The sequence below is a fragment of the Bos indicus x Bos taurus genome, chromosome X (genome assembly GCF_003369695.1).
Source record: "Bos indicus x Bos taurus breed Angus x Brahman F1 hybrid chromosome X, Bos_hybrid_MaternalHap_v2.0, whole genome shotgun sequence".
NCBI lineage: Eukaryota > Metazoa > Chordata > Mammalia > Artiodactyla > Bovidae > Bos > Bos indicus x Bos taurus.
This window is the reverse complement of record NC_040105.1, coordinates 31,894,927-31,910,168: the sequence shown is the minus strand read 5'-3', so window position 1 is coordinate 31,910,168 and position 15,242 is coordinate 31,894,927. Positions and strand designations below refer to the sequence as shown.

Sequence of the window (15,242 nt, the reverse complement as noted above, 5' to 3'; positions counted from 1 at the left end):
ACCCCAAGATTTCCATATCTAATTCTCTATCTTAAATTCCTTTTTATTGCATTTTGCAGAAGGATCTTCCCCACTTATTTCTACTGATTTCCCCATTTATTACTATTAGTCATACAGTCTCTTGATTTGTTTGTTAATTTCCTAACTCACCAATTAGATTTTGCGCATCATGAAAGCCAAGACTTTGCTTTTAAAATTTTTACTTCTTGCTTCCCTGGTGCTCAGAGCACTGAATAAATATTGGCTGAATGAAGACATAATAAATGACTTCCATTAATTCTCCCCAAAGTATCTCCATCCCTGTTTTTATAAATGAGGTCAAAGATGCTCCAATGTTAAGTAATTTGCCAAAGCTAGTGAATGGAGAACCAATTCCAAGGCACAGGCTTACTGAACTGCAAAATCAGACTTGCTAATTGTCATGCTACACAGGCTGTTTCTGTACAAACAGAATGGAGAAGCAGTTCTGTTTGATGTTCATAGAAGAACCTGTTGATCTTTTTCAAATAAAAGTAATCCTAAAATTTTTATCAACACTTTATATACTTATCTTTCTCTCCTGACATATATTAATCATCTGGATAAAATGGAACTGGATAAAATGCATATCACCCGTGGCACGCTTCTAATAAATGTTGTTTCCCAATCACTGCCCCAAGGGAAAGTAGCACTGTTCAGTTCAACATACCTCCTCCGCGTCTCTACCCATACACCCATCTCCTTCTAACTCTTTGCTTCATCATAACTAAGTAGTCCTTTACTTCAGTACTATTCCTGAGATTCATCTTTGTTTTTATAAATAATTACCTAGCATTCAAATGTATCTCGTCCGTAGAGACAGAAACACATTATTTGTATGAAAGAAAGCAGGGAGGTCTAAAGTACCAGAGACCTTTTGACGTCCTTCCGTATGAAATCAAAAGTGCTCAGATTGACAAAGGCCTCTAAAAATACATTTGGGCATGAACGGACAAATAAATAGAAGTCCGTTGAGTGCAATTCTCAGTATCCCTCTCTAACACACTTTCTAAAAATGTACTTTCCATTTGAAAACCCCACTGATTAGCATGCAAAATACTTTCCTACATTCTTCTCCTTTAGTTTAGAAGGAATTGGTATATGGAAGTGAAACCCATATGCTATCTGTTAAAAATAATATGGTTTAAATAATGTCATTTGATCTAGTGATTTGAGCTAGTATTTTGCACTGTGGCTTTATCTATTTAGGAAAATTCTCAGCCATTATCTCTTCAAATATGGCTTCTGTCCCACATCTCTCTCTGTGATTCTAGGATACATTTATGTTCATTTTGCTGTTTTTTTCTATGTCTTTAATTCTCTCATCTTTATTTTCCGTTCTTTTGTCCCTCCATGCTTCATTCCATATATATATATATATATATATATATATATATATATATATAATTTATTTCTGGCCTATCTTCAGGTTTACTAATTCTCTGTTTAGCTTTATCTAATCTGCTTTGAAACCCATCCACTGTTTTGTTACTTTTCACTTATTGCATGTTTAGTATAATCTCTTTTTTAACCTCCTTAAACCACTTAAAATCATTTTTATCATTTCCAGTTTTCTAACAAAATTCTCCACCTTGAACATGGTCAGTATAGCTACTAGTCACATAATCTGTATGGGTGTGTGTGTAAAATAGAAAATAATATATAATAATAAATAGTATATATAAACATGCATTTTAGATTTTAAGCATATATAACTATACACAATGCACACATTGTACTTTCCCATATATACTTTTATTCCCTATATATAATTGAAATGAATGTATGTGTGTATACATATATATACACATGTTAGAGAAAATGCATTGTTTGTTGGCGGGTGTGACTTAATTTTTTTTGTTGTTTACTTTACAATATTGTATTGGTTTTGCCATACATCAACATGAATCCACCATGGGTGTACACGTGCTCCTCATCCTGAACCCCCCCAAAAATTAAATAATCTTGGCTGAAAATCCTGGCTATGACACTTACTAGATGTTTGTGAGCAAATCAGTTGGCTTTCTTTTATAACCTCGGTTTCCTCAAATGTAAATGGAATAAAAATGCATGTCTCAGAGGTTTATTGTAAGAATTAAGAGTCATAATATGTGTGATCATTATTAAGGTTTCTGACACACATTGAGCACACAAAAATTGTTTCTTTAGTAAGATAAGATATGAAATGATATAATTTAAAATATCATTTGCTGTAGATAATGGTACTATTTTCCCTCAAGGCAAATAATATAGAAAGAGGATAGCCTTCAAAGTCAAATATACATGAACTCTATCTACTTGGATTATTGAACAACCATCTGTGTTACCTTGGACAACTTACTCAGCCTCTCTGTTGCTCCATTTTTGGACAAGTTACTCTGTTGCTCCATTTCTTCAACTTAAAAAGCATTCATTTAACCATGCAAATCTTGCAAGATTGAATGCCATATATGCATAGTTTCTGTCATAATCATATTCTACTCTATATTTTCAGATTTTCACGTTTTGTTAATATTTATAATTAGTATGATTGAGTTTTCTGGCAACTTAGAAAGACAAGTAACAAAATTTTAAATGGTTAAATGTTTCTCTGTTTTTTCCCCTTTCGATAAAGTTTTGGACACTTTACCCACCGTGCGGTATCAGGAGACCATGAGTACCATCCTCACGTGGATCCAACAGTCAGAAACCAAACTCTCGATACCTCAGGTTACTGTCACTGAATACGAGATCATGGAGCAGAGACTTGAGGAGTTACAGGTCTGTGACTTTTTATAAATCTTGATACATCTCTCAAGTCTTGCTCATCTATCAAGCAGTCACATTGTTATAACTTTAATACAATACTAGAATTAAAATAATCGTGGCAAGTATGACAGTTGGCCAGCTGAAAAAATGAAGGCTATAAAAGCATAATATTTAATGTATTTGTGCCTCTCTCCTTAAGATAAAGATTCCGTCTTTGAAGACAATGATATGATCTGTGCATGAAATATATTCTTTCTTGCTTAGTGTGTATTTTCAGAAACATAGATTTTGATTATTATAAAAGCTCTGGTATTATTTCCTCCCCTTTGCTTGCTGACTTATAGCTCATATTTCCAACCAGAAAGTAGTAAAATTAATGTAGTTTTAAAATTAGTTTTAATTTAAACTCATTTTATGTAATATTATAATTAGTTTTTGGAGTTCTATTAAGTGTATTTTAACAGTTTTATATTAGGAAATAAAATGCTAATATTGGAAATGAAAGATGTAATTTGTATGAGATTTTAGGATGCTTTCCTACTAATTCTGAAAAACCTGTGGTGTATATCTAATCACATTTTATTTTGTAAGGCATTAAAACACATTTGTGTATTATATTTTAAGAGCTGAGATAATATGTCCACATTTTCTGAATTAAGAAAACAAGTTAAAACTTTAACTTTGTTGTATCAGGAGTTCTGTTTTGGGAATTGAATATTATTTATTAAAAAAATAATTTTAGAAGTATTTCTTCAAAGAAATCTCTAAACATTTCCCAGTATACATCATCCTAATTAAACCATTTCCTCTTCTATAATACAAAGCAAACTATAACTGTTTAATCTTTTTTCCTTTTTATGTTGTTATTTACAACACCTGGAATAATTTTAAAATTTACTTCGAGAGTTATGTGACTTAATAGAACTATAAATGTAAAAGAACACAGCAGTACACAGGTATAGCAATTAGGGGAGTGGGTTAAGTATATAAGAAATGGTACACAGATGAATGGAAGAGTATATTTCCATTCATAAAGCAGTGATGAAGGGAAAATTATAACTATTATTGAGAAACTGAATTATTAACTTACTGAAAACAATGAAGTCAGAACCTTGTGTCAAATGTTACACCAAAGCAAACTACTACGTAGATTAAAAATTCAAAAACGTTTTAATAGGCATAAATTTTGTAGAAAATTTTAATAAAACTCTTTACATATATATGATGGGGAAGCACAAAAATCAGTGGAAGTGATCACAGCATTGTAAAAGTACCAGAGCCAATCCTAAAGAAAAACAAAAGAAGGAAAACATCTGTCTGAGTAAGTCATTAATCAGGTAGTCACCATAAAAAGAAATGATGACTATTATTACTATGAAAAACTGTAGCTCAAAACTGTAGCTCAAATTGAAAAGGATGTACAAATTTACAGAATGGGATATCATTTTACATATGAAATTGCAAAAATAAATTATACATAAATGAATATAAGAAAACAGTCAGATATAGTGAATATACCAGTGGTTGCCAGAGGAGAGAGGGGCAAATTGAGAGCATGGGATTAAGAGGTACACACTATCATGTGTAAAATAAGTAAAGTGCTGCACTCAGTATGCCAGCAAATTTGGAAAACTCAGCAGTGGCCACAGGACTGGAAAAGGTCAGTTTTCATTCCAATCCCAAAGAAAGGCAATGCCAAAGAATAGGCATAGATTTATAAATACAATATTACTAAATAATGTGTAAATTATTCTTATGATTGAAAGTAGAATTTAAGTTGCTAATTATTTCACATCTGATGTTACATCATTTATTATTTTAAATGTTTGAGCCACATAGCTTTCATTTTAAGTACATTTGATTTATCTGAAACTCATCAATGAAATTGAACAATTAAACTCATTAATATTCATCAATTAGTATAAAGGCACTTTCTTTTTAATTTTGAGGCTTTACAAAGCTCTCTGCAAGAGCACCAAAATGACCTAAACTATCTCAGCACCACTGTGAAAGAGATGTCAAGGAAAGCACCCTCTCATATAAGCCAGAGATATCAGTCAGAATTTGAAGACATTGAGGGTCGGTGGAAGAAACTCTCTGCCCAGCTGAATGAACGTTGCCAAAAGCTAGAGGAGCAAATGGCCAAACTCCGAAAACTTCAGGTAATTCAAGATTTTACTTTTTATATTGATTTTTATTTGTTTCTCTCCTAATGATGAGTTATACAATTAAAAGCCATAGTCCCTTAAAGTCAGTGATAAGGCCAAAAGATACAAATTTATCTCAAAGGACAGTAGTTTGCTATTGATTTTAAGAAGGCATTAAGAGTTCTGTTTCTTTGATTTTCTTTAGAATTAGTTTTTTCCCACCATTACCAACAGGAATTAAAAAAACTTTTCAGCTCAATTCAAAACCCATTTTCTTTTTAGTCTTGTTATCCTGTAAATAATTATTTAGCTTATGAATAAGGCTTCTCTGGTGTCTCAAAGAATCCACTTGCGATGCAGGAGACTGCTTGCAGTGCAGGAAATATTTTTTTTTCCTGAAAAATACATTGTTATTTTGGTAGTAAAAAATATATATATATATATACACACACACACACACACACGTACACACACACAGGCTAACTCACATATGTCGGCTTTAATTGTAACATGTTATCTAGAGCTGGGGGACTTGCTTGTTGGCTCAGTGATAAAGAATTTTCTGAGTGAGTGTGTGTGTGTGTGTGTGTGTGTGTATTTGTTGTTGTTCAGGTGTGTCTAACTGTTTGCGACCCCATGGACTGCAGCATGCCAGGCTTCCTTGTGCTTCACTGTCTCCCAGAGGTTGCTCAAATTCATGTCCACTGAGTCGGTGATGCCACCCAATCATCTCGTCCTCTGTTGTCCGCTTCTCCTGCCCTCAATCTTTCCCAGTATCAGGGTCTTTTCCTATGAGTCAGTTCTTCGCATCGGGTGGCCAAAGTATTGGAGCTTCAGCTATAGCATCAGTGCTTCCAATGAGTATTCAGGACTGATTTCCTGTAGGATGGACTGCTTTGATCTTGCAGTCCAAGGGACTCTCAAGAGTCTTCTCCAACACCACAGTTCAACAGCACCAATTCTTCGGCACTCAGCCTTCTTTATGGTCCAACTCTCACACCCATACATGACTAATGGAAAAACCATAGCTTTGACTAGACTGATTTTTGTTGGCAAAGTAATGTCTCTGCTTTTTAATACACTGTCTGGTTTTCTCATAGCTTTCCTTCCAAAGGGTAAGCGTCTTGTAATTTCACGGCTGCAGTCACCATCTGCAGTGATTTTGGAGCCCAAGAAAATAAAGTCTGTCACTGTTTCCATTGTTTCCCCATCTATTGCCATGAAGTGACAGGACCTGGTGGCATGATCTTAGTTTTTTGAGTGTTAAATCAGCTTTTCCACTCTCCTCTTTCACCTTCATCAAGAGGTTCTTTAGTTCCTCTTTGTTTTCTTCTATAAGGGTGGTGTCATCAACATATCTGAGGTTATTGGTATTTCTCCTGGCAATCTTGATTCCAGCTTGTGCTTCATCCAGCCTGGCATTTCATACATATTCTGCATATAAGTTAAATAAGCAGGGTGACAATATATAGCCTGGAAGTACTCCTTTTCCTATTTGGAACTAGTCAGTTTTACAGGTCCAGTTCTAACTTTTGCTTCTTGACCTGCATACAGATTTCTCAGGAGATGGATAATGTGTTCTGGTTCCCATGTCTTGAAGAAACATCCACAGTTTTTTGTGATTCACACAGTCAAAGGCTTTGGCATAGTCAATAAAGCAGAAGTAGATTTTTTTTTTCCTGGAACTCTCTTGCTTTTTCTATGGTCCAACGGATGTTGGCAATTCGATCTCTGGTTCCTCTGCCTTTTCTATATCCAGCTTGAACATCTGGAAGTTCTCAATTCATGTAGTGTTGAAGCCTAGCTTGGAGAATTTTAAGCATTACTTTGCTAGCTTGTTAGATGTGTGCAATTGTGTGGTAGTTTGAACATTCTTTGGCATTGCCCTTCTTTGGGATTGGAATGAAAACTGACCTTTTCCAGTCCTATGGCCAGAGCTGAGTTTTCCAAGTTTGCTGGCATATTGAGTACAGCACTTTGACAGCATCATCTTTTAGGATTTGAAATAGCTCAGCTGGAATTCCATCATCCCCACCCATAGTGATGCTTCCTAAATCCCACTTGATTTCACGTTCCAGGAAGTCTGGCTCTAGGTGAGTGATCACACCATTGTGGTTATCTGGGTCATTAAGATCTCTTCTGCATAGTTCTTCTGTGTATTCTTGCCACCTCTTCTTAATATCTTCTGCTTCTGTTAGGTCCATACCATTTCTGTCCTTTATTATGCCCATCTCTGCATGAAATGTTCCCTTGGTATCTCTAATTTACTTGAAGAGACCTCTAGTCTTTCCCATTCTATTATTTTCCTTTATTTCTTTGCATTGTTTACTTAGGAAGGCATTCTTATCTCTCCTTGCTATTCTTTGGAGCTCTACATTCAGATAGGTATAGCTTTCCTTTCTCCTTTGCCTTTCACTTCTCTTCTTTTCTCAGCTATTTATAAGGCTTCTTCAGACAAGCATTTTGCCTTTTTGCATTTCTTTTTCTTTGGGATAGTTTTGATCACTACCTCCTGTATAATGTTACAGACCTCTGTCCATAGTTCTTCAGGCTCTGTCTATCAGATATAACCCCTTGAATCTGTTTGTGTATGTGTGTGTGCATATATATATATATATATATATATATATATATATATATAGGGTGAGGGAACGTCCCTGTTGATGCAGTGCTAAAGAATCCACCTCCACGCAGGAGACGTGGCTTCGATCCCTGGGTCAGCAAGATACCCTGGAGAAGGAAATGGCAACCCACTCCAGTATTTTTACTTGGAAAATCCCATGGACAGAGGAGCCTGGGGGGCTGCAGTCCATGGTCTCACAAGATTCAGACATGACTTAGTGACTACACCACCACCACCAAATAAAAAGTTATCTGTCATGTAATATACATAATTTCATCAGCATATTTCACTTGTAATTTTATATATAAAATTGATCCCATCGCCTTCCACAAACCAACTTCCACTGACTTAATTTGTTTGAATAGTGCCACCGAATTACCCAAGCATTAGTAAACCAACAACTGCACTGTAGTCTAAAGTTTAAAACATTTGGTGATACAAGTGATATTTCTCTTATGTGGTAAATTATTGCAAAAAATGTTAATGTTGGAAAGAAGCTTGATGCAAGCATGATGTAAAAGCATCGGAATAGCACACTTCTGGTTTTAAATCCCAGTCAAGCTACTTAGTTGTTTTTTCTTACTTTTCACAAACCAAAAGACCTAGCAGTTTTAAATTATTTTTTAAAGCACAACATCCACAATGATGACTCTCAAGTTATGAACATATGATACATGCATGCACATACATACACATATAAAAACACATTTTTGTCTGTGCTAGTGGCAAAAGAGGGTACAGTTACATGGTCCCTGCCATCAAGGAGCCCATGTCTGGCAAAGGAGAAAGGAAAGTGTATCCATTTCCTATTGCTGCTGTAATAAGTTGCTGTAAATTTAGTGGCTTGAAACAGCACACATATATTGTGGTTCTAGGTATCAAAAGTTCAATATCAGGCTCAGTGGGCTAAAATCAAGGTATGGAGAGGGCTGTGTCCTTTCTGGAGGCTTTAGGAGAAAATTTATTGCCTTGTCACTTTTAGTTTTGGGAAACTACAATCTTGCTCATGTTTCCATCTTCATCTTTAAAGCCAGGAGTGTAGCACCTCCCAATTTCTCTCTTACACTCCTTCTTCTATCTTAATAAGAATCCTTTGATCATATTGTGTCCATTTGGATAACCCAGGATCATTTCCTTATCTTGATATCCTTAACTTAATCACATATGCAAATTCCTTTTTGCCATGTAAGGCACCATATTCACAGCTTCCAGGGATAAGGGCCTGAAATCTCAAAGAGTCATTATTTAACCTAGCATGGTAAGTAAATAAAACAGTGCATAGAACATGGCAGTGGAAAGAGAAGAAAAGCAACATATCCTGAGAAAAGGAGTTGCAATATGTTCTTGGGATATGAGTTATCTGACTACACCTTGAACACGTAGAATTTAGGCACCTAATAAAAGATGGAGAAAGAGTTCCTGACAAAATGGAGCAGCATGTTCAATTATCTGAAAGTTGTTCAATATTGGAGAGGTAAAAGTTATGTCTGGAGATTAATAAAAGAGGTGTTTGGAGAAGTAGTCTGAGAGTAGATCATGAATGAGTTGGATGCCATGCTTTGGAATATGGATTATAATCTAAACATGATGAGATTAAGCATAATGATAATGTGGAACTATTATTGATACTTCAAGAGGAGGGAGATAAAATAATATGTTGTTTTTTTTTAAACATCACTTTGAGAAGAAGAAGGAGGTGAGAAGAATATTGGTACCACTGGGGAGAATGGGTTAGAATGGGGTGAGACTGAAGTAGATACCAGAAAGAGCTAACGTAGTAGTCAAGGAGGCAGTGGTAAGATCTGAACTAGGACAGTGGCGATATGGGCCAAAGAGCAAAGCTAGATTCAAGAAATGTCAGCCAGATAATACTGCTGAAATCTTTAGATTTAGTCAGATGCTTTTAAAGTCATTATTATGTGTCGTATTGAAGAGGGAAATTTCTGATTAGCACACATTTTGAATAGAAATCTAATTAAGAAGGGACAAAATAGCTCATCTGGATAGCATAGTTGAATTGTAGGCAGATAAAGAAGTTTGACAGACCACACACTTGAAATGTAGCCCTAAAAGGAGCAAGAAAAATGGCATTATGTGAAAAAAAATTAATGGGTTATATTTGGCTATTTACAAATAAATAAGGATGACATTTTCCATTTGATCATTACGTCAACTTGGTCGAGCAAAACAGGAATTAAAAGCACAAGTTTTCTTTCTTTAAAGATGACAACATCTTGGTATGAAAGTTCTCCACTGGAGGGGCTATTTAAACTGTCAACTGTAGAAAACAATTTGTGGAAGTTCACGTTTAGGGAGGCTATAAAGACACTATTATATTGAGTTTATTGTTCATAGTTTGTTTTATGTACTGTAAGGGCACATTGTTAGTATTATCATGAGTTGTTTTGTAACTTAAAATTTCTCTAGAGGGGGATATGATTTAATGTTCTCAAGAGTAACATCATAAAACCACATTTGGTAGTAATTTTTTATTTTTAACAATAGCAGACTTCATACGCCAGTGCTCATACAGCAGACCATAAAAATGCAGTCTTAGTGGAAATATTCTTTTCCTGAAGAGCTACTTAGAGATATTCTTCAACCATGGGAATTGTTCGCGGGCTTGTGTTCAAACATATCATCATGATGAATTGTGTCAAGGGAAATCAGCACCCCAATAATGTGTTAAAATGGGTCTCTGATTCCAGAATCACATAAAAACACTGAAGAAGTGGATGGCTGAAGTTGATGTTTTCTTGAAAGATGAATGGCCTGCCCTTGGAGATTCAGAAATTCTTAAAAAACAGCTGAAGCAGTGCAGGGTAAGATTTTTTTATATGACACTTCTCTATATGAAGACTTTGATATGGAAATTATTATTTAATGATATCAGTGGTTCTGAACCAGGGGCAATTTTGTCCCTCTAGGGGACATTCAGCAATATCTGGAGACATTTTCATTTGTCTCAACTTGAGGTGGGGTAGATGCTGTTGGCTTCTAGTGGATAGAGGTCAGGGACATATTTTAATATCCTACTATGCAAAGAACAGCACCGTACAACAAATAATTACCCCATCCAAAAGGACAGTAGTGCCAAGGTTGAGAAACTGGGCTAAATAAGAGAGAAATAGACAAAATATTGCCTTTTATTCAACACTCACTTTAAAATATTATTTTTATATAGCATGCAGTTTAAGCTAAAGGTAAATGATTTTTTTGAGCTACTTGTTATATCCTATTACAGATTGTCAGTAAAACGATGTTGCTCTTTCCATGTATGTCACATTGTGGTATAATACAAGACATATTTTGAAATAATATTTATTATGCCATTGTCATGCAGTAGGAAGAGAACAATCTAGCTCTTTCAAGAACTTTCTTTGTGAGTAAAAGCTTTAAAAGCAAATCCATTTTATCAATAACCTTCACAGCATCTTGCTATAAACTGCTGCAGCATACTATGCTGGAAAATCAAACCTCCTTCAAAAATAGTAATTTATAAAGCTCATCATTGTTGCACTGTTTTCGAACATGAAATATTAAGTTTATTTACTTTGTACGCAATGGCACCCCACTCCAGTACTCTTGCCTGGAAAATCCCATGGACAGAGGAGCCTGGTAGGCTACAGTCCATGGGGTTGTGAAGAGTCAGACACGACTGAGCGACTTCACTTTCACTTTTCACTTTCATGCATTGGAGAAGGAAATGGCAACCCACTCCAGCGTTCTTGCCTGGAGAATCCCAGGGACGGGGGAGCCTGGTGGGCTGCCGTCCACTGGGTCACACAGATTCGGACACGACTGAAGCAACTTAGCAGCAGCAGCAGCAGCTAATTTAAGTAGACTATAGATATATAATTCCCCATTTCATTCATGCCATAAAAATTGAACATTTTTTGTAGCATATATTTCAGATGTTAAAGGGCAAAATTCATGTGTAGTGTCATGATTCCTAATTATATGTTTCTGTGTAGCTGTGTTGCATTTCTAATTGTTGTGGTAACTTTTTCAGATAACTTAAATTGTTTCCTTAGCTTTTAGTCAGTGATATTCAGACAATCCAGCCCAGTCTAAACAGTGTCAATGAAGGTGGACAGAAAATAAAAACTGAAGCGGAGCCAGAGTTTGCTTCTAGACTGGAGACAGAGCTCAGAGAACTTAACACTCAATGGGATTACATATGTCGACAGGTATGTCCCATCTCTTTTACGTTGGCTTGCTTCATTTTAATTATGATTTCTTAATGTCTCCCTTCACCATGGCTCTTTTAAAAAGTTCAGTCTCTGTGTTGATGCTTTAAAGCATGGTTAAGTAAAACTAGCTTTTGTCTAGCATATAAATTATTTTCATAGTATATATATTGATAGTGTATATTCATCTTATTGGAAGTCCTAAAATGATCTTATTGAATACAGCTGTCATTCTGAACAATAAAGCCCTTTTCTTAGGCATTGTTTTTTTTTTGAATCTTTTCTCCAAACGACTGCATAACTTAATACATGTAATTGGATCAACAAAGATAGTTTACAATTCTATACTTGATACAGAAATAAAATGAATGAGTAATGCATGCATATGTACAAATATAAATATGTTTCGCTTTTGATTGTAAGATTGACGAATTTGGCTTCTTCAATACATCTCTTTCAATAAATAGATTAAGATTGGGAAATAGTTGAGAAGGGCTTAGTAGAAAAAAAATAAGATAAATGTACATTCATATCTGAGTTCCTCATTTTTATATGGAGGAGTGTTTTATGGATATTTATTTCCAATTTCAAGATTAAATTGCAGAAGAGTAAATATTACATACAAGTAGCATACATCAAATACTTCTGGTTCAAAAGTGAAATTTTGACCTAAAGCAATGATTACTTTTTAATACACCAATACCTTTTTTGAAGTTAATGAGAGGTTTCATTTTATGTGTATTAGCATCAGTCAGTCTTTCATTATTTCTAAGTAACCTTTCAAAGTTGAAAAGAAATCATGCCAAAAGGCAAAAACTAAATTTGAAAAAGAAAGAAATTGAGCCGAGGAAAAGTCAAGGCAAGTCACCCAGCTAATACCATCACTGACAAATGCTCAACTGTTCTATTAACTCACCGATGAGATAGCCCGGGGTCAGCTAGCTTGCATTCTTCTCCTGGAGTAAGTCAGTTCTAGAAGGGATGTTAAGGAAAAAAAATATTACTTAGAAAATAGATTATATCATTGATGTTTTCCTGGAAGGCCAGTATGAAAAGGGTTTGTTTGTTGAATGTTTTTAATGGATGAATAGAAAGAGCAGCACCAATTTATTTAGAGCAAGGGAGGAAACAATAGCAAAAAAAAAATCTTTATGAGAAAATGGGTGGCAAAGAAGAGTCATTAATTTTCTTATAAAGCACAGTGAGGATTTACTATTCATGCCAAATACAATGGGGAGCTATTAGACGTTTAGATATAGGAGTGACATCATGTAAATATTTGCTGTATATTCCTCTTATATGAAAAGACTGAAGGGGCACGAATGGAAGCATGTAGGAATTACAGTTGTTCAGGTAGGAAATAATACTGGCAAATAACAGGGGGAATAGTGAAGATTGAGAGACACAAAGAAATTTGAAATGTATAATCCTCTTGTGACACTCTGTTTGGTTGACTGTCCAAACCTCTTCCAATAATTTTCAAAGCTCTTCCACAGAGACAGAGGTGATTTGAATTCTTGTTGCTCTGTTTCATTACTGTTTATTGTTTTTATGTATATTTTCCCATTATACAGTAAGTAGCATGAGGAAGGGAGTGTGTTATTCTAGACAAACTGAACCAAAGTGCTTGTGTCAGTCAAACTTTGTAGAAATTCTGTACTTCCTGGCTACCTCCAGCAAGCTTATCCCACTCAATGTGATCATTTATTTTTCTTGTTTCTTCTAACCAATTAGGCAAATTCTTCGTTCTTGCATTTTTGATCAGAGCTTTCACACTCACTTCCACAATCATTACTCTTACTGCTAACAACACATTCCTTTCTTGATTTTGTTTTATTAGACCCTGTTAGAAATGGCAGTACTTGATGAAAGATAAGGCTTGTGGAACGTTCAGGGTGACAGGGAGGGAGGGATGAAAGCATATTCAGAGTTTTCTCTTTTGAGCAACAGTGTTGCTCAAATGAAAGACGGAAAAACTGTGTGCTAAGTAATGATGCTAAAGCTGAAACTCCAGTACTTTGGCCACCTCATGCGAAGAGTTGACTCATTGGAAAAGACCCTGATGCTGGGAGGGATTGGGGGCAGGAGGAGAAGGGGACGACAGAGGATGAGATGGCTGGATGGCATCACTGACTCGACGGACGTGAGTCTGGGTGAACTCTGGGAGTTGGTGATGGACAGGGAGGCCTGGCGTTCTGTGATTCATGGGGTCGCAAAGAGTCGGACACGACTGAGCGACTGAACTGAACTGAACTGAAGGGAGAAACACAATTGACCAGTTTGGTAGAATGATCAGTGCTTCTACTTTGGTCATGTTTATTTTGGAGGAGTATACAGTCAAAATGCATCTGGAATTCAAGTGGGGTATTTAAACTGAGCATATGAACTATATACACAGAAATAAAGATAACATCTATGTAACTCCTATCTGACAATGAAAAAATTTGTCAGACCCACCCTCCCTCTGAATTTTTTGCTAAATTAGATGAAATAAGAACTCTTATGGATGGGCAAGACTTCCTTGTGGATGGACAGGCAAACAATGTGTATGGGCAGAGACTCTGGAAGCAGGTTGCCTGGGTTGAGATCTTGCCCCCACCATAAGCTACCTCTGTGAGCCTGGAAAAGTCGCTTTATCTCTGCACTTCAGTTTCCCAGTCTTTACAGTGTGATGATATTACTACTTACTTTATAAGAATTTTAACATTCTTCTATAGTTAAATGAGTCTGTGTGTATAAGGTGTGTAGATCTATATCTAGCACAGAGTAACCATTATGTAATACTTGTTCAATAAAATAAACAAGGAGAGATGAAATAGACATAAAGCTGCCTATATAAAATTATAAAATATGTGTAATTTCTAAATAATGTATAGATATATATTTTAATTATTGGTGACTATAAACTTAGAGTTACCAAGAAACACTGGATTGAGTGGCAAGGCGGGTGCCATTCTGGCACCTTGCAGATCATTATCTTTCTCTGATTCAGTGCATCTTTTGGGTTCAGTCATCCACAGACCCCCAGGTCACTCTGCCTCATTTCTTATGTATTTTAACACCTAACTCACGGTTACTCCTGTCCTAATTCTGGGTGATTTCAATATCTTCTTAGATGGTTCTTCCCATTCCTGAGCCCTTGGTTACTTAATACCCACTCCAGTGATTTTCATCTTCTACCCTGCCTCAGACACACACTCCCAGCTTCATAACCCAGACAATGTCTCTAGCAGTAACATCTTTATAATTTCACCCTTAAGCATCCTGCCCTGCAGTCTCCAGCATACACACAATACAGCCACTGTGCAGCCTGTATGGAGATTCCTCAGAATTAAAATAGAGCTGCCTGAGGATCTAGCACTTCCACTTCTGGGTGTATTTCCAAAGGAAACAAAATCAGAATTTCTCAAAGAGATGTCTGTACACCTAAATTCATTGCAGCATTACTCACAATAGCCAAGATAAGGAGACAACCTAAGTGCTGATCAGGGAGAAACACATAAAGAAGATTGTGTG

The 15,242-nt window shown here is 35.8% G+C and overlaps 1 protein-coding gene across 9 annotated transcripts in view; it reads left to right on the top strand.

Moving 5' to 3' along the window:
- DMD (dystrophin) overlaps window positions 1–15,242 on the top strand; it is a 2,656,945-nt gene that overhangs the window by 1,197,822 nt on the left and 1,443,881 nt on the right. For all 9 annotated transcript variants that reach the window (XM_027533579.1, XM_027533577.1, XM_027533571.1 and 6 more), the window contains 4 exons: window positions 2,633–2,778; window positions 4,716–4,928; window positions 10,245–10,358; window positions 11,571–11,726. In XM_027533579.1, coding sequence (XP_027389380.1) covers window positions 2,633–2,778; window positions 4,716–4,928; window positions 10,245–10,358; window positions 11,571–11,726 — 629 coding nt within the window. The remainder of the gene's footprint in view (window positions 1–2,632; window positions 2,779–4,715; window positions 4,929–10,244; window positions 10,359–11,570; window positions 11,727–15,242) is intronic.